The sequence below is a fragment of the Periophthalmus magnuspinnatus genome, chromosome 20, assembly GCF_009829125.3.
Source record: "Periophthalmus magnuspinnatus isolate fPerMag1 chromosome 20, fPerMag1.2.pri, whole genome shotgun sequence".
NCBI classification, from domain to species: Eukaryota; Metazoa; Chordata; class Actinopteri; order Gobiiformes; family Gobiidae; genus Periophthalmus; species Periophthalmus magnuspinnatus.
The window spans coordinates 20,245,090-20,269,589 of record NC_047145.1 but is presented as its reverse complement, the minus strand read 5'-3'; the positions used below and the strand labels follow the sequence as shown (position 1 = coordinate 20,269,589).

At 39.7% G+C, this 24,500-nt stretch overlaps 2 protein-coding genes across 4 annotated transcripts; one reads left to right on the top strand and one right to left on the bottom strand.

The window, feature by feature from the left end:
* Window positions 1–2,992: 2,992 nt before the first annotated feature.
* Window positions 2,993–6,500, top strand: amer2 (APC membrane recruitment protein 2). The gene is given in 5 exon segments (XM_033986104.2): window positions 2,993–3,034; window positions 3,037–3,096; window positions 3,099–3,168; window positions 3,171–3,346; window positions 3,349–6,500. Coding segments are annotated over 5 exon segments (2,031 nt in total). The 3' UTR covers window positions 5,032–6,500.
* An 894-nt stretch (window positions 6,501–7,394) lies between these two features.
* On the bottom strand, window positions 7,395–22,554 carry LOC117388327 (beta-1,4-galactosyltransferase 1-like). 3 transcript variants are annotated; one of them, XM_033985843.2, is made up of 3 exons: window positions 22,160–22,554; window positions 19,863–20,557; window positions 7,395–11,472 (listed from the first exon to the last, which is right to left on the bottom strand). In XM_033985843.2, the coding sequence occupies exons 1-2, from the start codon at window positions 22,484–22,486 to the stop codon at window positions 19,874–19,876; spliced, it is 1,011 nt and encodes a 336-aa protein (XP_033841734.1). In that variant the 5' UTR covers window positions 22,487–22,554; the 3' UTR covers window positions 7,395–11,472; window positions 19,863–19,873. The 3 variants fall into 3 exon arrangements, with proteins under 3 accessions (XP_033841734.1, XP_055086020.1, XP_055086021.1); XM_055230045.1 differs by lacking the exon at window positions 7,395–11,472 and adding an exon at window positions 14,022–14,344; XM_055230046.1 differs by lacking the exon at window positions 7,395–11,472 and adding an exon at window positions 18,854–18,926.
* Window positions 22,555–24,500: the final 1,946 nt, after the last annotated feature.

Below are 24,500 nucleotides of genomic sequence, written 5' to 3'. Positions count from 1 at the left end.
TCAAATACATTTTCACAGTACACGATAAATAATTGAAATGTTTACTATGCGGGTTTTCCATTCGTTGTATGTTATTAAAAATGAATTGTACTGAGGTTTACCATTATTTTTCTGTATTGTGAGATTTGAACTGTAGAAGGTTCAATTATGACTCTAACTATGTAAGTGTTGCATTCTGTCATTTATTTATTTATTTCTAGCAATTTTGTACATTTAGAATATTTTTACGGGGATTGTGATGGAAATGTAAGTATATTCATGTTGTGTCTTTAAATGCATTTGATCACATGAGTGAGATCACATCAGTCTGTCAGACCCAGACTCGACATGAACATGTGTGAAGCTCTGTCTCCATCCCACAGGAAACTCTCTGTTGTAATACCTGTCTAAGTTCATTATCTCATGGGTGTGAAACAAAAGTCACTCTGCTTTGAAATGTATGTAGCGTTGTCATTCTGGTATAAAATAGTCAGAGCTAAGATGCTCAGGGTTGTTGAGACTTGGACAAAGAGTGAGAGGGGAAATGGGGGAGAAGCCTGGGCCCTGTCCTGTCTGTATCTGCTGTAACAAACAATAAACCTTTTTTCCTGTATTGCAAAACTCACCGACCTTCTTAAATGGATTACTTTTCATCTACAACTGTAATTTTTTCTACAACAGGGATAATTCTTCTTTATGGTTTGGTTTCAATATTATCGTTTATCGTCATATTTACTTCAGCAATATATCGCACTACATAGACACAAATTAACTACTTAAGTGTTGCATTCTGTCATTTATTTATTTATTTTTAGCAATTTTGTACATTTAGAATAGGTTTTTAGGGGTAATTTTTCTTTATGGTTTAGTCAATATTATTGTTTATTTTCTATATTATTGTTTATCATCTACATTTATGGTTTCAATATTATCGTTTATCGTCTATATTTACTTCAGCAATATATCGCACTTCATAGACACAAACTAACTACTTAAGTGTTACATTCTGTCATTTATTTATTTCTAGCAATTTTGTACATTTAGAATAGGTTTTTAGGGGATAATTCTTCTTTATGGTTTGGTTTCAATATTATCGTTTATCGTCTATATTTACTTCAGCAATATATCGCACCACATAGACACAAACTAACTACGTAAGTGTTGAATTCTGTCATTTATTTATTTACTTTTAGCAATTCTGCATATTTAGAACAGTTTTTAGGGATAATTCTGCTTTATGATTTAGTTTCAATATTATCGTTTATCGTCAATATTATCGTCTATATTTCAATATTATCGTTTATCTCCTATATTTACTTCAGCAATACAATATATCGCACTTCAAAATGTGTTAACGTGACAAACCTACCACTTTTTTACAAAATATAAATGCAAACTTTTTTTGAACTGGGATAAAAAACAAAAGCAAACCGCATTTGAAAACGCACCTCTGAACTACTGCGAGTTACACATTAACCATCTCCAGTCGCTAACACTGTGCGTAAACAAAGTAATTGGACGCTGCACCGTTTAGTCACAGACGCAGGTGGCTCTGACCATGTTAAACAGTAGACCCTCACAGGCAGTTGGACGTCTATTGTCTCATTATGCGGAAACTGAAGCCACTCATGGGTAACCTCTGCCCAGTGACCATCTGCTCCTCTGTCATCCTCAAGTTCACCCAGTCAAACAGCCCACAGCCAGGGTCACTTTACTAGTAGACGCTACGGAAAAAGAAAGAAAACGCAACATTTAGACACTTTCTTGTTAACTACTAACCCAAACATTGACATACTTAATGCGTTCTATGTGCTCGCCCTCTTGTATGTCTGTGCGTGCGCTTGTTTCTAGTGCTGGACTGTTGTTGTGGCGTGCCTCAGTGAATGAATGCAGACATTGTTTGCTTAAGTTGAGCTGGAAGGGAAGACCCGGCAATAGAGAGAGAAAGAGAGAAAGAGAGAAAGGAGGTAGTGAAGGAAGGATGGAAGTAGAGAGAGGAGGAAGAAAGTGGGTCGGGGGTACCAGGGAGACGAAGGGGGGATGGGAGGTGGAGAAAACTGTAAAAAGAGCGCTCACTCTGGATGAAATACTTCTTAGTTGACTATGGAGAAACGCATTGTTGGCATATTGTTTTAATTAACATGATGGGTGTCAGCAATTATAGAATTCCGTGTGTGAATAATACTGACAACTGTCTACGACTCGCTGTTTGTCTGCGCTTAATTAACACGCGTTTTAAACAGAAAGTAAAGTGTAAACGTAAGAGGAGCGCATATGGGGAGCTCAAAGCCATATGGCGGTGTGCTCTGTATTGGAGGCTGTTCGGAGGTTGTCTGAGTTTGCGCCAGTGCTGAAGCAGTTGTTATAAATCTATAATCCTCTGATACTGCTGATCTACAGTCTGACTCATCCAATCCACAGCTCAGTGCATAGGACTGGTGCATAAATGTTTGTCTAGACAGTGTTTGGTCAGGGAATTGTACATGCATTTAAATTTACAAGGTGAAAATTGCATGTTTAGACGGCTGTTTAACAAAATCTATTAGTGAACTAGTAATTATTAGCATTTGTTTGTATAATACCGTATATATTTAGACTATTTTAAGTAGAAATGAATGTTACAAAAGCCTAAGTAAAAAATGACCCACTTAGAGGAGAGGTGCACAAGTTGGATATTGATGATACAGTTGAACAACAACAGAACAAGTGACAGAGAAGGTGGGGGGGAAACGGTGGGGGGAGGGAGCGGAGGACAGGCCTGGAGCCCCGCCAACACTGACGAAAGCTGCTTAGCCCACCCAGTGTGCTATGGATACAGTGGAGGGGAGCAGCACCCATAGTGAGTGTTGGTGCTCTCAGAGAGGGAGGGAGAGGGCAGGGAGATAGAAAGCAGTGGGCAGGCGTAGGACCAGTCAGTGGGAGTGAGAGCTAGAGACACAAGAGGAGAGAGGGATGCGAGCGTGGAGGAGGCTGCAGAGAGTGGGAGAGAGAGAGGGAGTGAAACAGCTGAATAATGGAGGTGCAGGCGGACTGTCTGGAGCCCCCCGCGGGCCCCACAAAACCGATCCACAGCCGACGGGAAGGATCAACAAAGCTGCCTTCAAACTCTTTGGAAGGAGCGGTCTACCGGCTCTGGGATGGGCGAGCTTTTTTTCTTTCCGGAACAAGGAGCTACAAATATCGGAAACAATGGAATTCAGACAATGGGAGTTCATTGAACGGGAATGGATCGGCCGCATCAGTGGAACTCATCAGGAGCAAAACACACGATGGGCTAACAGACTCTAACAACGACATGGAGGCACGGCCGGGGGAGGGACGCGGCGGCATGGAGGCGGTGCCGGTGAGGTTCGCTGAGCAAATCATTTCAGCTTCTTCTCTTTTCTCAGACGTGGGAGTTTTAGATCAAGTGACAATGGAGGGGCGGGGTTTGTGCGAAGAGGGAGGGGCCTCAAGGGGTTCTTCAGCAGCATGCGATGGAAGCGTAAAGAAAAAACAATCGAAGGAGATGTGGAGGAGAAAGATGGAGGTACAGAGAAAGCTGAGGAGATTCCTGAATGTGAAAAGGATATCACTCTAACGCTCGAGCCCCCTCCTCCTCATCATGCCCAAGAGGATTGTGGGAATACAACAGAGGAACCTGATCATCATGCATCAGGGACCCCCACCACAAGCGTTACCATGACACCCGAACACTGTGTTGCCATGCCAGGCCCATCTGGTGTGCCAGACACCAGCTTCCCTTTCACACCCACTGCTTCGCCTCTACATCCAGCCATCCCCAAAACCAAAGCCTCCATTTCCAGCCTGAGCCCATCCCTCGCAACACCCCCTCTGGACCGCTGCAGCACAGGCGATCCCCCCTCAGAGCCCTCGGTCGATCGTCTCTGCTCCTTGCTCTTTACCGATGTTACGTCTCTCAAAAGCTTCGATTCACTCACGGGATGTGGGGACATTATTGCTGATGCAGAGGACGAGGGCCCAGCTGGCAACGGAGGCAGTGGTACCAGCAGCAGCAGCAGTGGGGGCGGAGGGGGCAGTAGTAGTGTGAGTGTGAGTGTGAGCGCAAGTGCAGTTATAGCTCCTAGTATCACCTGCAGTGCCATGACTCGAATGTCCCCATGTAAACCTCCAATACTCCCTCAAGTGACCCAAGTCTATTCCACAAGCTCCATGCCAGCTTCACTTACATCTCGTGTCAGACCCCCGGATTCGCCTCAGCACCAAAATGGAGGCGGGATAGTAGCATATATGGGTGGAGGAGAAGAAATGGCAAGTCCAGAGGGAGTGGATGATGCCGACATGCAGGGGCTCTGGCACATGCTTCCTTCAACGAGAGATAACTCCCCAGCGTTACCCCGATCGCATTTACCCACTTCTACAACTCCAACGTCCACATATCCACCTCGTTCTGCGTCCAACCCATCCGCTGCTCACCTATCGTCAGCTGGGAGGAGCACAGAGCGAAAGGTACCCCAAGTCAAAGCGCTAGGCCTCAGTAAGATCCCAGTAGTTGGCGGGGCGGGTGCTGCCAAACCACCTCTACCCCCTTCACATAATCGCCATCCAACATCGCCAGGTGAAAAAGAGTTGCTAAGTGATGAGGGTTACTGGGACACCCCTTCTGCCACCCCCATGGCGACCCCGGATGAAAGCAGGGAACAGCCCAACCAGAAAATCGGCCTATCTCGTGACAGTTGTTCAGGGGACCACTTGTACGACCTCTACAATGACCCAGAAGAGGACGACGATCAGGAAGTCAACAGCACCCCCTCGCCATCATCCGAATACAAACTCAGCCCAACTTCCCAAACTACTCCGCCATCCTCGTCCTCATCTTCCTCTTTTCGCTCAGTCAAAGGCAACACCAGCCTTTCCCGGGAGTCCAAGATCCCGGTTAGTTCGAGACCATTATCCCCTCCCCATTCCACGAGCCAAGAAACAGAACTGTCTCCGCCAAAGACCCAAGCACCTCCTCCGGCCCGAACGCGAATCCCTGTTTCCAAGTTACCTGTACGTCGCTCTGGAAACAAACCAGGCAACCAGAAGTAGCACCCACCAATGAAATCTATCTTTCTCTTTAATTTATGGTCATACATGGGACAAAAGTTTCCCTGGACCTCGACAAATACTGAGCTGCGGAGTTAACAGGGAGGAAATTCTTCGCAGATATTTAAAAACTTGTTCAGCGTATTTGGGCTTTCTGAAAAGAATAAGAGGTTTTGTTCGACGAGAAAGTCACGAGAAGGTTCCAAAGGCTGGGTTAAAGCTTAAAAGCCTGGCCTGGAATTCTGTAGGCAAAGATATAAACATGCAATAGTCAAACACAGACCTTCTAACTTGCAACTGGAAACTTCTGTCCTGCTAAGAGTTTGACAGCCACTTTGTAATCTTCGAATCAACAATGCACACTGCAACGAAGCAGAGCACCTTTCAGTACTTCTCATGGTTATGATTTGCCCACAAGGACCTAACCTAATCAAATATTTCCTTTTTATACTTCCATTGTGTAATTTTGTCAAACTCTAATGTGTAACAAATTACCTCCTTAATTCTCTATTTTAGCCAAAGTTGAGAAATTGTCAGCTTTTACTAACTTCTAGCACTACAACGACAGCTTTGGACATTCTATTCTTGGTCCTACATGACCGCACACTAGTTAAATTTGCGTGTGTCCCTGAGATATGGGAGGAAACGTGTTGAAACTTGTTGGAAATGTCTCTTTCACTGTAAAACGTGGCGTGCTGCCTTTGAGGAATGCCACACAAACCCTCTCTAAGGGGAGGTGAGGCCTTTGGTTATTCTTTTTACTTTAGTTACAATTGGTTACAGGCTGGAACAAAAAACACTACTCTGGGATTAAAGGGTGAAGGATTATCACTGGAAACTGTTGCAATATGGTATTTTGCACTGAAGTTTCATAAAACAAATATACGTTTTGTACACTCACTCAACTCTTCCCTCTTGCATGAAAGTTACAGAGGTTGAAGGTCAACTTCTCAGACATATGCTGTTTTGACACTGTCTATGTAGCTACACTGGACTTTTTGTGGACGACTTGATTCATGATTTGATAACGATTCACAGGCTTCACCCACGTCTTCAAAGTCAAACGTTTTCTGGTTACTTTGATTTGTTTTGCTTTTGTTTCTGGATTGCAATTGGTGGACAGGGAGACATAATCTTTAAAGCCCAAACATACTGCGAGGAATGTAAATCGAGAAGCTGTTTCATAAGTGAGCCATTGTTTAAAGGCCTGCAGGATATGCAAACAAAACATCTTTAACAACTCCAACTTGGAGGTGAATGTATTTTAGACAAGCCACTACCAGCTTAGGAGCTAGATAAAGTTTGGGATCTGTTTTAAATACAAACATTTTCCTAAATATCCTGATAGAATGCCTTTAAAATCAATAATATAATGCCATTTTTGCTGTACTGCCCCAGGTAGTTTATTATATAACAGTCCTGGAAGCTACTGTATGGATCTGAATGTAGCTTGATAAAGGTCTTTGTAGGTTTTAGATGTGTTTTTTTTCCATCAGTCATGAAGTATTCCAAATCATCATATTCAAAACAGTTATAAAGAAGTTATTCTCTATATATTCACTCTCTCAGTTACAAAATACAGTGCATGGGGAATATGTTCACTTAAACATAGGTAACATCTTTCTAATTTTGTTTTTGTTGTTGGTTTCTTGACGTGTCATCAGTAAACTATAACCAAGAATTTAAAATATCTTGTGTGAGGATATGAACAGCGACGGTACAATGGCACTGGTCACTTTCTGTCTCATTCAAAATGTGGTGATTGATCCATGACAAGGTTCAGATATCTCCTGAGCCTCCTCGTGGTGATGTATGGGGTAGACTCGTGAAACCTGATCCCGAACGGACTCTGAGACAACGAGGGTACAGTGAAGTTAAACAATCGTCCTTTTTTCCATCCGCAGTCATATTGTGTTTGAATAGCTGTGACCTTTTGAATGAGTAGAAGTGTAACTACAGGGTGCAAAACAACAATCAAATATTTACGTAATCATACTTTAAGTTCCCATATTCTCAGTCGTATAAATGCAGATATCTTCTCAGTACAAAAAACTGGACAAACTGTGATCATATGCACTATACTTCAGGTCTTAAAGGGGGCGCTCCTGGATTGGCACCATTGATATGCCAAAGTAAAACAGCACTTATTACTTATTCTTATCGTTTTAGTCCAATTTCAAGTCTCATCTCATGTGTTGTGTTCAGTGGCATCAATCACAGAGCTCCCCGTTACTACCAACAGGCTGGAATTAAATTTTTGTTCTGTCCGATGTGTCCATAAAAGCACAATTTGTTTCTTTTAATTTGTTGTATTATTGTTTGCATTTCCTCTTCTACATATTTAATGAATGAATAAAAATGTATTTGAGCTAAACGTCTATTTATTATTACTGTGAGTCAGAGCACAGTTTCATTTCGGCTTTTGACAAACCATTTTTTTTTTTTTAGAATTAGGACAGTACATATTAATCAATGCGTCTACAAAAAAGTTTCCACATAAATATGCCGGAGTTAGCACTGGAGCTAAATTTCATCCGTTGTCCTAAGGCAGGTGCAAACATGAAACATTCAAAAAGATAACACAGACATTTAGACATTTAAACACACAACATGAGAACACAGTAACACGATATTACAGTATTTACAATAGAAGTGCCTCAGTCTAGAGTATAAAGAGCCCCAGACAAATGGATAGTCGTCTATGAGTTCAGGACTGCTGTGTTTTCAACCAGTTCTTAAGGGTTTGTTTGAAGGTTGAGTAGTGTCCACAGTTTCTAACGTGCTCTGGTCGTGTGTTCCATAATTTTGAGCTTCTGACAGATGCCACAGTTTGGCAAAATTTAGCTCTGCACCTTTGTATATTGCAGTCTCCTCTTGTTAATGCTCTGGTGTTTATACCCGTATTATTTTTTTTTATTAATGAAATGAGCAAGCCCATTTAGAACTTTAAAAATGAGACAAGCATCCAGGAACATCTGATAACTTTCAAAATCTAACATATTGTACTTCCTCAAAATGTTACAATAATGATAGTTTAATCTTGCTCCTATTGTCTAAATATTTTAAGCCAGATGCCAGCGTTATGTCACCTGATTTGCTTTTTATAATTTTAATGGCTCTCAGGATTAAATGGGCAAAAGATGGTACTAGGAATACGCCGCTTGTAGCCTCTCTGTGGTTGTTGTTCTGCACTTGGACATAGATCGTCTAAGCTTAGAAAAAAAATGGCTTTTCAATACAATATATAGATTTTTGTATCTAAGAAGGCAGATGCATCCTCGTCAGCTCCTTCCACAAAGAGGTTGAGTATAAAGGTCTTGGCCAGATGCTCTGCTAAACCTACATGTGTTTGATACATAGATTACTTTCACTTGTAGCTAGAGATAGAACAATAAATTTAGAGGTAGGATTTGGTGCAGTGCGAATCCCCCTTTGTAATGGTGCAGCAATCCCCCTCTCCCCCCCTCTCCCCCCTTCGCTCCTGCTGTTTCTGCGCGCCGAGGTTTATGTAAAATCCTTACGTAAGAGAATAACGCCAAGCTGAACTAGCCCACTAGATCAAAGCCGGCTACGCTGTGTGTGACTACATCCAAACATTAATCTGCTGATGCTACAGGCTGCTCACGGACAGTCCTTGTCTGAGGTCATGTGTAAATGCCGGTTACAGAGGACTGACTTTGTTTTGGATCATTTTCATACTAAACAAATAGCTACAAAGGCCAAAGAGGATTTACACAGGGAAATAAGGAGAAATTATGCACGTCCTCACCAGCCTCAAGTGCTGCTATATTAAGCCGTAAGAATGTCACTTCAGATGAGAAATGGCTTTAAAGACAAAGGCAAACAATGTGATGAGTCCACACCTGTACGTAATATGATGAGTGTCCACACTTGTATTTAATATGATGAGTGCACACACCTGTACTTAATATGACGTGTGCATATACCTGTACGTAATGTGACGAGTGCACACACCTGTATTTAATATGAATAGTGTGCACACCTGTACGTAATGATGGTGCTCAAACAGAATCATGGGTTACTGTAGTTGATTTCATTATAAAAGAATAAACTGAGATGTATTTTTAGGTTTGTAGTATGTTCTTAAAGGAAACTACACTATAAAATGTCTATTATAATGGTTTGTGGGTCGATTTCTGCACTGCAAACAACTTCACATTATTTTAGAGGCCTGAGCACAGCTGACAGGAGCAGAAGGAAAATGGTTTAGATACTAAAACAATACACAATGATGAATTACAATGTGTTAAATTCCTTTTTTAATATGTCTTATAAAATGCCAAAACCAGTTTAACTGGCTCCTACACCCAACGTGAGAGCGGTATCTTTGATTCTACAATCTAATCACTAGCTAGATAATTCGATTTTACAATTCATTAAAACACAAAACTGAAAACCCACACTGCAGCAACTTTTGTGCCTTTTAGTGTGTAAGGCCTTCAGGATCAGTGACAGTCTAAATACTGCCCCCCTCAGACGTGACTGAGAAAATATTAAGTGAGTCACTTCTTTTCATGTAAATCCCGGCCATGTCAGCTGACAACGTTTATGCTATAATTATACCTGGCTAAAGAAACATCTATTCATGAAGCTAAACAGTTATGTCGTATTTTCATATTATCTCCATGATGATTGCAATTCACGAGATAGCAGGAGCTTGTCAGATTACGAGCAGTTTAATATTTGATAAGCCTGAACTGCCTAGTAACTGGCACCTTCTCTTATACCATTGCATCACATGAAGGACTGAGGCACGTCAGATTTTTTAATGCAGATGTGTGAGAGAAAGAGTCTCAAGCACCATTCAAAAGCCTCTACCCCACATTGTGCATGGCAGCCTCACTGCTGTGGTTTCCATAGGAACCTCAATAGGTCACCCAATCAGAGGAGGGGGGTGGGCCCGAGAGGAGGATAGGTGCTGATGTTTGGGGGTGGTGGCTGCTGACATAGTACTACGAGAAATGTGACTTTTACTATAGAGCACTTGAACATATAGATCAAAGTGGAAAATCAATAATTATTTTTATAAAGCCAACGCACAAGGCAAGACGCTAAGAGTTTTCTTTTCAATAATTCAACACCTTCTGAATGATCAGATACGCAGTTTGTGCCAGGACAGAAACACTTGTGAGACATTGAACATTTTGTACAAATCAAGACACTGGATAGAATATTTTAGCTGCAACACTTTTCTCTAGTTCTTCATTGAAGTTAATTACATTCCTGCTTAACTAGAAATGCAATGCGATCACAATGAAAGTATGAGTCAATAACAGTCAAAACTGAAAGTGGGTGAGGTGGAATAAGGTGAACAGATTAGCCCTGCTTAGTCTAAACAAACCATTTACATACTCTGGTGAAAAGTACATCGTCATGACGCACATTAAATGCATTGACGACTTGGAATTTGAATTTAATTTGAAACAATAAACGTTATACATCAACAAACATTACAAAAATACTGTACATATATATAAGAAAATAAATATTTTTAGTGTATGCATTACAGATGTTTTGTAGAAGTATAGCTTGTATTTGGTTTTGTAGTATGATCAACGTTAATGGTGGTATTTAAAAAAAAATGTATATCCAATATAACCAACAGATGCATTAAAAAAAGTTATTATTTGATTGTAATGTTAACCTGATCCTTATACTCATCATTTCAGGTAAATAGTGGCTGTTACGACCCTGGTCGGGTGGGGACAGGGAAGTAACAAAAGAAACGAAGATGGAAAATGGTAAATGAAGAAGTAATTTAATTAACAGGGATGTTAAGGGTAAAATGAACAAAAGGGGACTAAAAATATTTAAACAAAAGGTACCCTGAAAGGATTTAAACAAGAACAAAAAAGATAAAAAATTTACTAAAACACAAACTTTACAGTAACAAAAATTTTTTTTGACAGAGTCAACACTGACGACAAAGTGTCTCACAGAGTCACTACCCCTGTAGTGACTTGACCAAACGAGAGACACACGAAATGACAAACTGGCCTCACACAGGACAACTGCCCCAAACAGGCATCCCGAATCTTCTTAAGTAGAGAGGGAGGCGGCTGAAGGTGGGCCTCAGGATTGACCAGGCTGGGAAACAGTCCTCCAATCACAGCCAAGGAGTCCGACAGCCACGATTAATGGGAAAGTAGAAGATTCAGGGACGCACACAAGAAACATAATGTATAAATACAAACAACAAAAAGAACTTAAGGTCAACATCAGGGAAAACCAAACATCCGTAATCGTAGACCTTCAGAGGTTCTACATAGTCAATGTTCATTAGTTTAGCTTCGTTGAAAACCCCTCCATCCTGGTTGATTATGAAGATACCGTAGTCCAACTCTTGTCTCATCAATGGAACACAAGTAGTAAATCCAGTCCCAGGTGCTCGTGGTGGCTTCAGCATTGTATGATCACTGCAACCTGAAGAAAATAGGTTATAACATTTATATAGTGTAAATTTACACAGCTGAATGTCTCTAGTGTGTGTAGAGTGTGTCTAAGGCAATAGCCAACGTTATAGCCTTGTATTAAGTGCAGCTGCAACTAGAACTCGCACAAATCCCACTGTCATTTTAAGGTCACTAAAGGAACACCAACATCCATGCACTCCACAGCATACCATAAACAAAATGAAGGTTTTTGAAGTAAATCTTAAGATAAAAGATGTTGTGGTTAATAACTAATAAGCAACTAAAATATTCAAGGGATATTAGTAACTTTAACCATGTTTTAACAGGGTTCCCTCATTATTAGTGTTAGACAAACTGCACTCACTGCCTTTGTTTTCTTGCCCTACATTGTCAGAGGTATAATACTCCCTACAACAGAAGCATAGCCAGACAGGAATGGGGTGTAATGGTGATATCTAAGGGTGCACTGGGATCCCATAGAGAATCTCCACATAAACGGCCATGGCAATAAATCCAAACGTGGTGAGGAAAACAAATATCTTTTTATTGGACATGTTTTCATTCCCCATTGTAAGTCAGTAGTGTTTGAGAGTCCTGCTGCCAGACAGTGCCAAGTCTTTATGTCAGTCAGACGGTGATTATTAGATGGACCGTGCATTCATAAACTGTTTCACCTGTACCTGCCTGTACTTGCAAAGCCAGCCCAGTCCAACTCCAAACTTAAAAGTGGACTATGACTAAACAAAACAAACCTGGGATAGTTGTTTGTCAGTTTAGTTGGCTATTGAAAAATCATGGGACATGAAATGAAATCAAATGTGTAAAATTAAATAAAATTAATGTGCGTTTAATGGGACAAAGGTCCACTTTGTGTATTTTATTAAAAGTCATATACTCATCAATTAGGGATCTAATAAAATGAATAAATACATTGTTTGACAAGGAATTTCCTCCAGGGTGAGAAAAAAAAGTCTGCCTTTTACTCCTAAACTGGTGACTTGTGTCAAAGTGATTATGGTGATGTGGAAAGACTTTTGGTGTTTATATGTCTGCAACATTTGTTTGTGATTTAAATATTTTCTTTTCAGTTTTTGTTCTCTTTTTTATTATTTTATGTTATTTTTGTGGTGATAAAACATTCAAATTAATACACATTTAATTTATATTAATTATAATTAAACTACATTATACTATATTTTAAATTATATTTTAAAAATATATTGTTTCTGTTCGGTTTGGTTCTGTTTAGCTGTGTAGGTTTTTATTCTGCACTTTTCTCCTTTAATGCTATTTTTATGATGATTATTTATGTTTTGATTTGTTGTATTGTGATTTTAATGTCTTTCTTATTCTGTAAAACATTTTGAATGACTTTTGGACCAATTGTGTTATACAAATAAACTTGCCTTGCCTTATTTTTGTTTTGACAAAACATACAAATTAATAAACATTTAAATTATATTTTAAAAATTACTCAAACATACATTAATTAATCTAAATACAACTTTGCGTAAAATGATTTTAACGAGGTTAGAAGTTTGTTTTAGCACATATCTCCTTTTAAAGGCTTTTGTTACTGGTGTGATTTTTTTATTTTATTTATTTTATTCAATGTTTAACCAGGTGGGTCAATTGAGAACAACTTCTCATTTACAACGACGACCTGGATTGTCCCACGGTCCTTGGCAGGTGCACAGTGTTTGAGTTTGAGTTTTGGCACAAAGCATTGCCCACGTTATCAACGACAAACCATGTCAGACTGGTTCTTCTAGTTTATTCTGTGAAGCAGTTACTCGTCTCCTGCCAGCCGGTGCCACACTGTTCATCCAGTCACATGGTGATTCTCAGTTACTGGCCGCAAAACTGTTTTACTAATCTGCTATGCAAATCCAAATCTTACACATACTCACACAAGTACAATAACTTTAAATATCACATAAACCACAAGGGCACGCCTTCTGTCACTTAAGGAAAACTACTCTGTTTAAATACTACTCTCTAGGCATCTGTACTGCCATAATGTTTAACTGACTGCCAGTAAACGATACATAACATTAACTATTTTTGAACTTGCAGAATATTTTTTTTAATTCATTTCTTCATAATACACTTACACTTCATATTGGGCGAGCCACAACACAATGACGCCTTGTTATACTGCTGATATAATAGTGGTCTCTACTGTGCTCTCTAGTGGCGTTTAGATGACATTACAGTGCCAAACTTGCTTTATTTTCTCAGCCTTTCTTGAGCCTTCTTTTTTGTTAAAGGTTTTGAAATCTAGCACTTGCACTATAGGCAAGGCATGTTTATTTGTACAGCACACAAGGTACACAAGGTAATTCAAAGTGCTTTACAGAATAAAAAACACATTAAAATCACAATACAACAAATCAAAACATAAATAATCACAAATAATCATCATAAGATTAACATTAAATGAGAAAAGTGCAAAATAAATCCTGTCAGTCATATGCACAGTTAAACACAACCATTTGGAGCCTGGATTTAAACATTGTCAAAGTAGAGGCTTGTCTCACATCTTCAGGAAGAATGTTCCAGTTTTAGCTGCATAAAACTTAAACGCCGATTCCCCCATGTTTAGTCCTGACTCTGGGCACCAGCAGGAGGTCGACCCCTGAAGTCCTCAGAGTGTGAGATGGTTCATGTGGCACTAACATGTGGCAGATGTACTTTGGTGCTGGTCCATGGAGAGACTTGTCCATAGGCAGAGCTGCTTTAAAAGTCTCTGAGCCACAGGACACATGTGTGAAGTACTTCCTGGTTCTAGTCAGGACCCGAGCAGCAGTGTTCTGGATGTCCTGTTCTGTGTTAAGGCTTGTTTGGAGAGGCCAGTGAGCAGGACGTTACAGTCGTCTAATCTACTGGAGACAAATGCAGGATAAGTCTCTCTTAAGTCTGGTTTTGACAGTTTACCTTTTATTTTTGCAATGTTTTTAGATGGTAAAAAGCTGCAGATGTTATTGATTTGATGTGGCTGTTAAAGCTGCAATCTGAGTCCATTATTACTGAGATTTCTAGCCTGATGTGAAGGTTTTAGAGAGAGAGACTGGAGGTGATGCTGACACTTTCTCTATGTTCCTGTGGGCCAAAGATGATGACTTCAGTCTTGTCTGAATTTTGGTGGAGAAAGTTGTTTTGCACCCTCACACTGATCTGTTGGATGCAGTGGCAGAGTGAATCCACTGGTCCATATTCACCTGCTGCAGTGAGACATAGATCTGAGTGTCATCTGCAGAGTTGTGGTAGGACACATTATTGCTGCGTATTAACTGGCCTATCAGCAGCATGTAGAGACTGAACAGCAGGGGTCCCAGGATTGACCCCACAGGTCAAGGCCATTTTATAACACTTACAGTTCTTTTTCAATCATTTTAGCACATTTTTTTAAATTTAGTTTAGTCATTTGATCTAAACATGTATCAGTTCTCAGTTGTCAGGCTCTTGTTAAACACGTGACACAGCTTTCATTTTGAAACATACATGATCATTGAATTCACCTTGTTTTTTCAATACTACACGCCTGTTCTCATATAGCCTGATCTCTGTTATGTTCAATACAGAAATTCATAACAGCAAAAAGCAATTTATGAGCACCCAAAATTTAACAAATTATTTCACACATGAATCAAACGGGGAGAAAGGCTCCTCAGTTGAGAGTGTGGTTTAGTTGTTTTTCCATTGTTCAAGATGCAGTGTAAGAAGTGTTAAAAGCCAAAAAGCCACACTATTCTTTATCTAATCCTTTTATCTCAAAAGAAAACTATAGGTGCCTCTGTGTTTTCCATTCACATGTCTGTCTGTGTAAACTCAGGTGTGATCCATGATAACACAAAAGTTCAAATCTGTCACCTGGGCAACAGTTTGTTGAGTGAAGGCATTTCACTGCCTGGGGAATCTGAACTTTACCTTAGAAAAGCGTTTGAAATTTGGTTTAAATTTTCTTACTGAGACTAGTGGTTGTCACAGTTGCATTTTACGGATAAAAGTGCAAAAAATTTCTATTTTGGGGATAATTACATTGGGTATTGAAGCAACAACCTGACCATATGTGTCTGAGTAATCATGACTGGAAAACACACATGTAAATCAACCTGGACTTGTAAGAAAATATTGGGCATCTTGGGCACCCATAGTTTAGGGACAATTTTCTCTGGTTTGGCAAAACTAATTTGATACAAAATCATGCATAAACTGTCATCGTGTCCTTAGGAAAGGCACTTTACTTTGTCTAGTATGAATGTGGTGTGCACATGAATGTTGGTGATGGTCAGAGGGGCCGATGGCAAATTAGACGCCCCACTTCTGTCAGTCTGCCCCAGGGCAGCTATGGTTACAATGGTAGCTTACCACCACAGAGTGTGGAGTGAATGTTTAAAGCTCAAAACTGTAAAGCAATTTTGAGCGTCTGGAAAAGCGCTGTATAAGACTAATACATTAATATGCACTGGTTTCAGGAGATGGACATAAAGCAAATGCAGGGCTTGAGCTTTGAGAGTTGTATGCATGTCTGCAAAGTGCACGCAGGTCCTCAGGAAAGTGGAAACTGTCCTCTTACTGTTGAAACCAGAGGTTTACATGCACTGTGTGGAAGAATAAGTGCACTTTTTTCCCCTCACTGCCTGGTGTGGGGTTGGACTGAACTTTTCCTGTTTTGGGTTGGTTGGAATTGCTGGAGTGGTGAGATTTTTTTTTTAAAGGGTTCTCTCGTCTGGCATTTGGCAGGTGGAGATGATTTTGGTGGTCCTAGCCGACAGAGAGCACAGGGGGTTTGGTCTAATTTCATGTCAGACAGTGGGTGGAGGAAGTGTTTGTGTCTTTTTGTATGGTATGTATATATTTCTGGCTTCAACTATATAATTCCTTCCAAAGATGTGCATCTATGAATGAATCACACTACTGACCAATCACTAACAAATATGGAACTCACAAAAAGAAGTACCGATATGTTATTGTGTAATTGCCTGGCAGCACACTACTGGAAACAGTCTGCACAAGATAGATTATTATGTAAATAGCACCCGTGTTTTTCCACAAACTTGTATTCTTGTCTTAGCATATGAGTGATGAAGCATCTAAGCAAATTTAATAGGCTTGGACAATATACCAGGATTCTGAAGTGGTCATTTACACAATAGACAATCCTGTCAATATGAATTCCAGGTAAAATATGGCAGAGAAAATGGAGTAGAGATTTGAAACATGGTTGAGCATTTTAAGTTTTATATCCAATAATGATGTCAATGATTAATGATTGTACATGAGGAAGGGCTTGGATCTCAAACAGTATTTAAATCTGTTTATCCGCTCTGAGCTGCAGTGTCAAATGAGCAAAAGAGCACAGAAAAACACATGACCAAAGTCTGTTTATGAAAACATAACCCCGCTGGCAACTCTGTGTGAGTTGTTTTGCACATGTAAATTTTAAATAGAGCAGTGTGTCAAAGTGATTGAAAAAAATTATAAAACAACGCATCTGATCTATTCCAATGTTACCGCTATGTTCTTTTTTATTTTTTAAAGAAAAAATCTATATACAAAATGAGAATCGATACAAAATGATTTTTTTCTGTCCATAAAGCACAGCACATCCTTTTGCTTATGCCTCTTCCAGATGTGGGTAGAGTAAATTTGTAATTAAATAACAGTAATGTCACTTTAAAATCGATCAAGTAGAAGTAAAAATTTGTGACACAAGTAATAATTACTCAAGTAAGTACTCAAAGTATTTGGAAAAGCTACTATACCAATACATAGTACGAGTTGGGACATAAAATGTACTACAAACACGATCAATCCTGGGTTGCCAATGCCTCAATCTGCATATAAAGGACAGGACACATATGCATTTTCCTCATTCTCAGTATGTGACCAGGACATGCCTAATGTGAAAGCTAAGAACCACCAAAGCGTTTTAGTGGTGAGCATTCAGATCAAAGAGAGTCTTTTTAGGTCATTTCCAGCTGGTTTTAGTTGTAGGAACTTGCAACCCAAACTGATTTAATCAGCTTTTTAATTGGGTAAATGTCTAACGAGAACATACTCGACTTGGCCCTCGTGTCCAATGTTTTGTAATTAAGATTAAGTCATAATTACAATTTCTAACAATAAAAGCAATAGCTAAGTTGAGCATTATGTCTAGTGGCACAAACAGGTCGTGTAAACAATTAAATGAATATTCTATTGACCATATTCCGCCTGCCCACTTTTGCCGTAAATGCTACTAAGTGTGTGAAAACAAATTTCCCCCTTGGGGACAATAAAGGTCCATCTATCTAAACCGTGCTTTCTTTGTGGTGCCACCTCCGGTTAAGTGGTGTTATGGAATTCTTTACTTACAGTGTTTTACCTAATTTGTACTTTGTCATATAGACTATATAGGTAGGTATGCAGAGCTCTGAGTTCAACTACAGTATATCCTATCCATTTGACTGTGCTCTGTTGTCCACTGTCTGATGCATGTTAGACAAACAAGTGTATTGGCCTTGTGCTCCTTAAATCAGAATCAGAATCAAAATCCTTTTATTGCCATCGTTTGTGAACACAGTTCACAAACTAGGAACTTATTTTGGTGATAAAGTGCAACATAAAACATAAAACACTCTGAATAAATACAAATACAAATAAGGGCATGCACGAAGTTAAAAAAAGATATGCTTAAAAATCAAATAAAATACTTAAAGGTAGAAAATATATACAACAGCAGCATCAGACCAACAGTGCAAACATGACTTATTAAAGTAGCCGGTGTTTTTAAATGTCCAGTTCTGTGCAAATATTATAAAGTGTTCATGAGACAAACTGCAGAGGGGAAGAAACTGTTCTTATGACGAGAGGTTCTGGTCCCAATGGACCGTAGCCTCCTGCCAGAGGGAAGTGGCTCAAATAGTCCATGTCCAGGGTGAGAGGTGTCAGCTGCTATACGGCCTGCTCACCCCCGAGTCCTGGAGACACGTCCTGTAGAGATGGAAGGAGCAGCCAATCACCTTCTCAGCAGAGGCACAATGAGCTGCAGTCTCTGTCCCTGGCAGTGGCCCCAGCGAACCACACAGTGATGGAGGAGGTGAGGATGGAGGATGCAGACTCATGCAGACTCATCGCCGTCCGAGATGAGTCCAATGAGGGTGGTGTCATCCGCAAACTTAACCAGTTTGACGGAGTCGTGGCTGGAGGTGCAGCAGTTGGTGTACAGGGAGAAGAGCAGGGGAGAAAGTACACAGCCCTGTGGAGATCCTGTGCTGATAGTCCGAGTGTCCAAGCCATTCTTCCCCAGCAGCACGCGCTGTCTCATGTCCATCAGGAAGTCAGTGATCCACCTGCAGGTGGAGTCAGGCACGTTGAGCTGAGCGAGCTTGTCCTGGAGCAGAGCAGGGAGGATGGTGTTGAACGCAGAGCTGAAGTCCACAAACAGGATCCTGGTGTAGGTTCCCGGGAAGCCAAATGCTGGTGGATGAAGTGAAGGGCCAGGTTAATGGCGTCGTCTACAGAACGGCTCTGTAGGCAAACTGCAGAGGGTCCAGGAGGGGGGAGGTGAAGGACTTGAGGTGGTGCAGGACTAGGCGCTCAAATGATGGTGAGGGAGGAGGGGGAGGGGTGTGAAACTTCAAACCTCGCATAAAAGCTGTTTAACTTTTCTGCTAGTTGTTTGTTGTCCACGGCAGGAGGGGCTTTGGGCCTGTAGTTGGTGATTTGCCTAAGCCCTCTCCAGATAGAAGCAGAGTCGTTGGTGGAGAAGTGCTGCTCCAGACATGTATTGTACTTTGCTTTAGCCTTTTCCACCTCTTTACTAAAAGCATACTTGCAACGCCTGTAGCCTTCACGATCTTCTGCCCTGAAAGTCATCTCCTTTTCCCTCCTCAGATGTCTCAGTCTGGGTGTGAACCAGGGTTTGTCGTTGTTAAAAGTCACCCTGGTGCATGATGGAACGATGCTGTCCTCACAGAACTGAATGTATGTCGTCACTGTGTACTCATCCAAACTGTCTGTGGCAGCCTTGAACACATCCCAGTCTGTAGTAGTAAACAGGTCTAAACTGGTTTTCTGGTTTGTGTAATTCTTATCTGTATGTACTGACACAACTGAGGAGACAACACTCTACACAGGGACAGGTAGCGCTCTACGTTTGTTTAGTTGTAGTCCCTATAGAGTCCCATATTTGCTGTCAAAATCGGCAGCCCCATGCAAAATAATACAACCTGACAACGCCAATAGCAACTTTTGAAATAAGGTGAATATACCCTCGCTTAAAGTAAGAGCACTGTTGCTTCAAACAAGTAAAATTATTATTACTCAACTGGAAATATGCTAATCTTAAAGTTCAATTTATTCAAAAAGTTGCTGAAGAGAGTGTAAATGTGTAGATGTAATTGTACCACCTACCTCCAGCCGCTTCAGTATTGGATTCCCCAGTGCAATGGTGCGTGAATGTCCACTGTAATAAAAGTGTACAAGACATCCTGCTCGATCTTCTTGACCTTATAACTGAGTGAGTTCAGCCCATCTCTGCGCATCATTATTGCCGACAGCGGAAGTTTGCCTTCGTTCTGCGGGTTGGGCTCATTGTGCCTGTCCCTGAAGTGTCTGATCATTCTGTATCTTCCAGTCGCCATGTCGGGCCTCGAGATAGACATACCTCGATGCACAATCCGATTGTAGATATCGTCATCCTCACCACCCCAGCCCCAGAACGTGTTAGAAAATCCGTTGATCTCCATGTATTGATCTTTAGAAAGTGATGAAACCCCACCGTAATAATTGGAATACGGCAAATCATATCCAAATTTATCCATTGCTACTGCTAAATGCCTCGGATTATCAAAGCATTTGTAAAGGTTACGATCGTCGAGTGGCACCAAGTCGACGTCGGAGAAAACCAAACAATCATAATCGTAGACCTTCAGAGCTTCTACAACGCCAACGTTCATTAGTTTAGCTCGGTTGAAAATTCCTTGTCCGTCCTGGTTGATTACGAAGACCCCATAGTCCAGCTGTTGTCTCATCAATATGGGGTGTAAGTAGTAAAGCCAGTATCCCAGGTGCTCGTGGCGGTCTCGGAAAGGTATGATCACTGCCACCTGAAGAAAACAGTATAATGTCAGTTTACAACAGCTGAGAGTCCATATTATAAATGTAATATGTAACGCCATAGGAAATGTTATATCCCTGTTGTTGGACAAATTAAGTGTTTCATATATGTAAACATTGCTGGAAGGTAACGAAGTACAAGTAGTAAAGTACTGTATTTAAGTTGAATTTTTAGGTATCTGTACTTTACTTAAGTACATTTTACAGTGGATACTTTTTTACTTTTACTTCACTACATTTGAGAGCAGTATCTTTACTTTCTACTCCACAACATTTTTGAAAAGGACTAAAAAGTAAAAAGTACTTTTCATATGATTTGAGGGGTTATTTTTACCGTGTTCGTGGTAAAATCCTGGCTAAAGTTTTCGAGTTCAAGCCTTGGCTTTGAGCAAACAAAGTAAATACACAAATGTCATCAGAAAAACTAGGACATTTATTCATATAGCAACTGTAGACCAAAATATGTATATATATATATATATATATATATATATATATATATATATATATATATATTAAATAATATTACTACATTTAACATTTTAACAAATGAACAACACTTGTGTGAAATACTTTTACTATAAAACTACTACTTTTTAAATGGTCAGTCTACTTAAATACATTTTTTTTTTTTAATTTCATGTGACACTTTTACTTGATTAATTTTTTATGTCCGTATCTGTACTTTTACTTAAGTAACAATATTGAGTACTTCACCACTGTATACGGAGGGCTAGGCCTATAGGAATTGAACCTGCTCATATGTTCTCTCCTGTGTTCTCTCATACGTTCTCTAATATGTTCACTCATATATTCTCCTTTACTTTATCCACGGGGGCGGGGCTTTAGTGCGTCACATTTCCGCTCTGTGCGTGGCCGCGTCTCGCGCAGATGGAGCGCCCTGTGCGTAAAGCTCCGCGCGCTCCACCGCGTGGTTCTGTTTCACTTCTCCTTTAATATTCAGACCGTGCGCACGTGGTCAAAGTATCAGAGCTTATTTCTGGGTTAACTTTGAGCTGATATCCATCACCATCTCCCGCTCCCATCAGCCCCCGCGGCGCACGGACTCCCTCCTCTTGGGTTAAAATGCGAAATACAGAAATAGCACGGACTTTTTTTTTAACAGGTACAGAGCTGGAGACGAGCCGAGGACAGCAGCCAGAGGTCACCCGGGCGCACGGTCTGTCCGAGGCTTATGGGCCTAACAAAGGCTGAAGCTGTAAGAAAAATCTAGCCTGAGGTGCCTAGAAGTATTTGAGACCTCGTACCAGGTCCCTAAAGGCATTCCATATTCTATTTCCTCATTCTACACAGCAGACATAAAGGACTTCCCATTTGAAATTCTATGAGTATTAAGACAAAAGATGAGATGTAGCAACTAATATCTTGAAGGTTTTTTTTTATTTGTATTTTTTTTAAATTATTATTATTATTATTATTATTTTTTAATCGAATGACATATTTTATACAATAGAAAGTGGAGGATGATTACCAAAGAACAAACATGTAGACACATCCATGTAAAAGGCATAAGTCTCCAATAGAAATAAATAAATAATAAATAAATAAACAATTAAATCAGACAGTCTTACCTTTTGCTTGGACTTGCAGTTTGGTGGCTTGTATTTTCCTCCTTGAAGAATCCCTTGATATTGCTGTCTCAAAGCATCCAACTTTACCGTGAAATAAAATTCCACGCGCAAAGGTCCTACCAGAGCTGGAGGTGTCTCAGGACAGTCTGGCAAATCTGCCTCAGTCTCATTTGACTTGCTGGTGTGGTTTTTCCAAAGGTTAAATTTGGATGAAGTGATTACCTGTAAAGGTGTGATATTTGTATCTCTACTATAGAGGACCACTACATAAGTGGTCATGGTAAGAAATCCAAAAAAGGCGAGGAAAATAAAAATAGTTTTGATCATGTTTCAGCTGTGCCAGCCTTCCTGCTTTGTTGGGAACAGTCCATATGAATGTACACCACCTGCATCTACCTTTGCAAGTCAAAGGTGCCTGAGAGTGGCAGGACTGGTTTAGATTTCCACTTCCTTGTTCCACCGTATCCGATGACCAGGTGAACACTACATGAGGGGTTAATAATTTATGGACCACTCTGTACTTTCTGAATCAATATTTACATTTTTACGCATCTATTACAACCTGTAAAATTGTAGTACACAAACTTTTAAAAATCACGTTATTCTAAAGGGCACGCCTTTGTAATTCAGGCCTGGCATTGCCCCAGACAGGTGTGCTTTATAAATGTTACTACTGTGAACTGCTGTGTTTAAACAGCACTGCCTGACCAAACTTAATGTTTTGTTAAGATTAAACGGCTTATTTTAGAGCTACCTTACAGTAATGTTATAATTTTTGTAGCCTAAAACATTTTAAACCATACCCAACTTTTAACTTTTAATCATTTTAGACAGGACAAACACAGCTAGCTTTGTGAAATTCATCTGTTTTTACTAATAAAAAAATAACCATGGATATAAAACACACAGAGCATTTTAGACCATGGCACAATGCAACTTTTTATACTGCTCTTTTACTATGGTTATGGTGCACTCTGGTGGCCTACAGTGGTACTACAGTATCAGACTTTCTTGTTTTTCTGAGACAGGAGATTGTCTAATAGTAATCCACATAATGTAAAAAAGTAACAAAACCATACATTTTCTGTCTTATTTACCAGGGGGGTTAAAACTGAAACCCATTAATAGAAGTGACAGAGCATTATGTTTTCAGCAAAGTTTACAGAGGGAAAAACAAATTGGCACCTTAAAGATTAGTTTTCAACCATAACATTTTGTTTTTTCAGTAAGATCATGGATAAGATTGAGTCCAAATGAATGATCATACATATATTTTTAGATCTTTATTACAGTTTTGGAATGTCTCTATTTAAAACCATAATCGCTGTGTTGTTTGGCTTGATATTTGGAGCATGACCAGTATAACCCCACAGTCATTTCAGTCATAAGTGGACATGCATGGGCTGTTTTAATCACACTAGGTACATGCTTCTTGTGCATGTGAACCTCATCTATAATCTGTGTTTTTGATCTGTTCCTTTTTATTTTCAGATATATATATATATATATATATATATATATATATATATATATATATATATATATATATATATATATATATTACGCGCTTGGTTGGATTACTATATGGATAAACATGTTTTAATATAATCAGCAGAGGTAAAACAGAACTAAATACATAAGTCAAAGTAATTCAAATAAGCTACTTGGGTAAATAAATACAGATGTAAAAGGTTATTACATGTGAAAATGACTGTGATGATCTATGTCTATATATAGGTCTGTGTAATCCCTGAGTCATCCACGTATGATTCATAGCAAAAGAACTTCGATATGACTCAGGCACAGTTCACAATTAGTGTTGCTCATTGGACCACAAACAGGAACAGTACATAATAGGTGTGTTACTTTCAGTGTAGTTATAAGTTTATAAGATCAATATAAGACAGTGTTCAGCAGTAATCTGACAAGAACTGAAGAAGCGGTTTGTATGAGCAGCGAAACATCACCATTACAACAACGTTTTGTCCAGCTGACAGTTTTGAATTTTTCCATTTACTAGGGTCCATATATATGTGAAATATCATTAAAAGTTATTTTATAATTGCCATATAGATGCAATATAATCTGTTATTATCATTACTATACTATATATTACTATACCACTGCTACTACTCTGGCTACTAACTCATTCTGCCACAACATCAGTGCGTATTAATAAACTCTGGGGTTTCACCTTCTTCACAAGGTCACAAGAAAAGAATCAAAAGTGTCACTAAAAGATGGAATTTACGAGAGTGACTGTAAAGCTGAAGCACTGCAGCCTGGGAACAAACATCTTACACTGCCCTTCATACTAAATCCTGCACTGTCAATTGTTTTT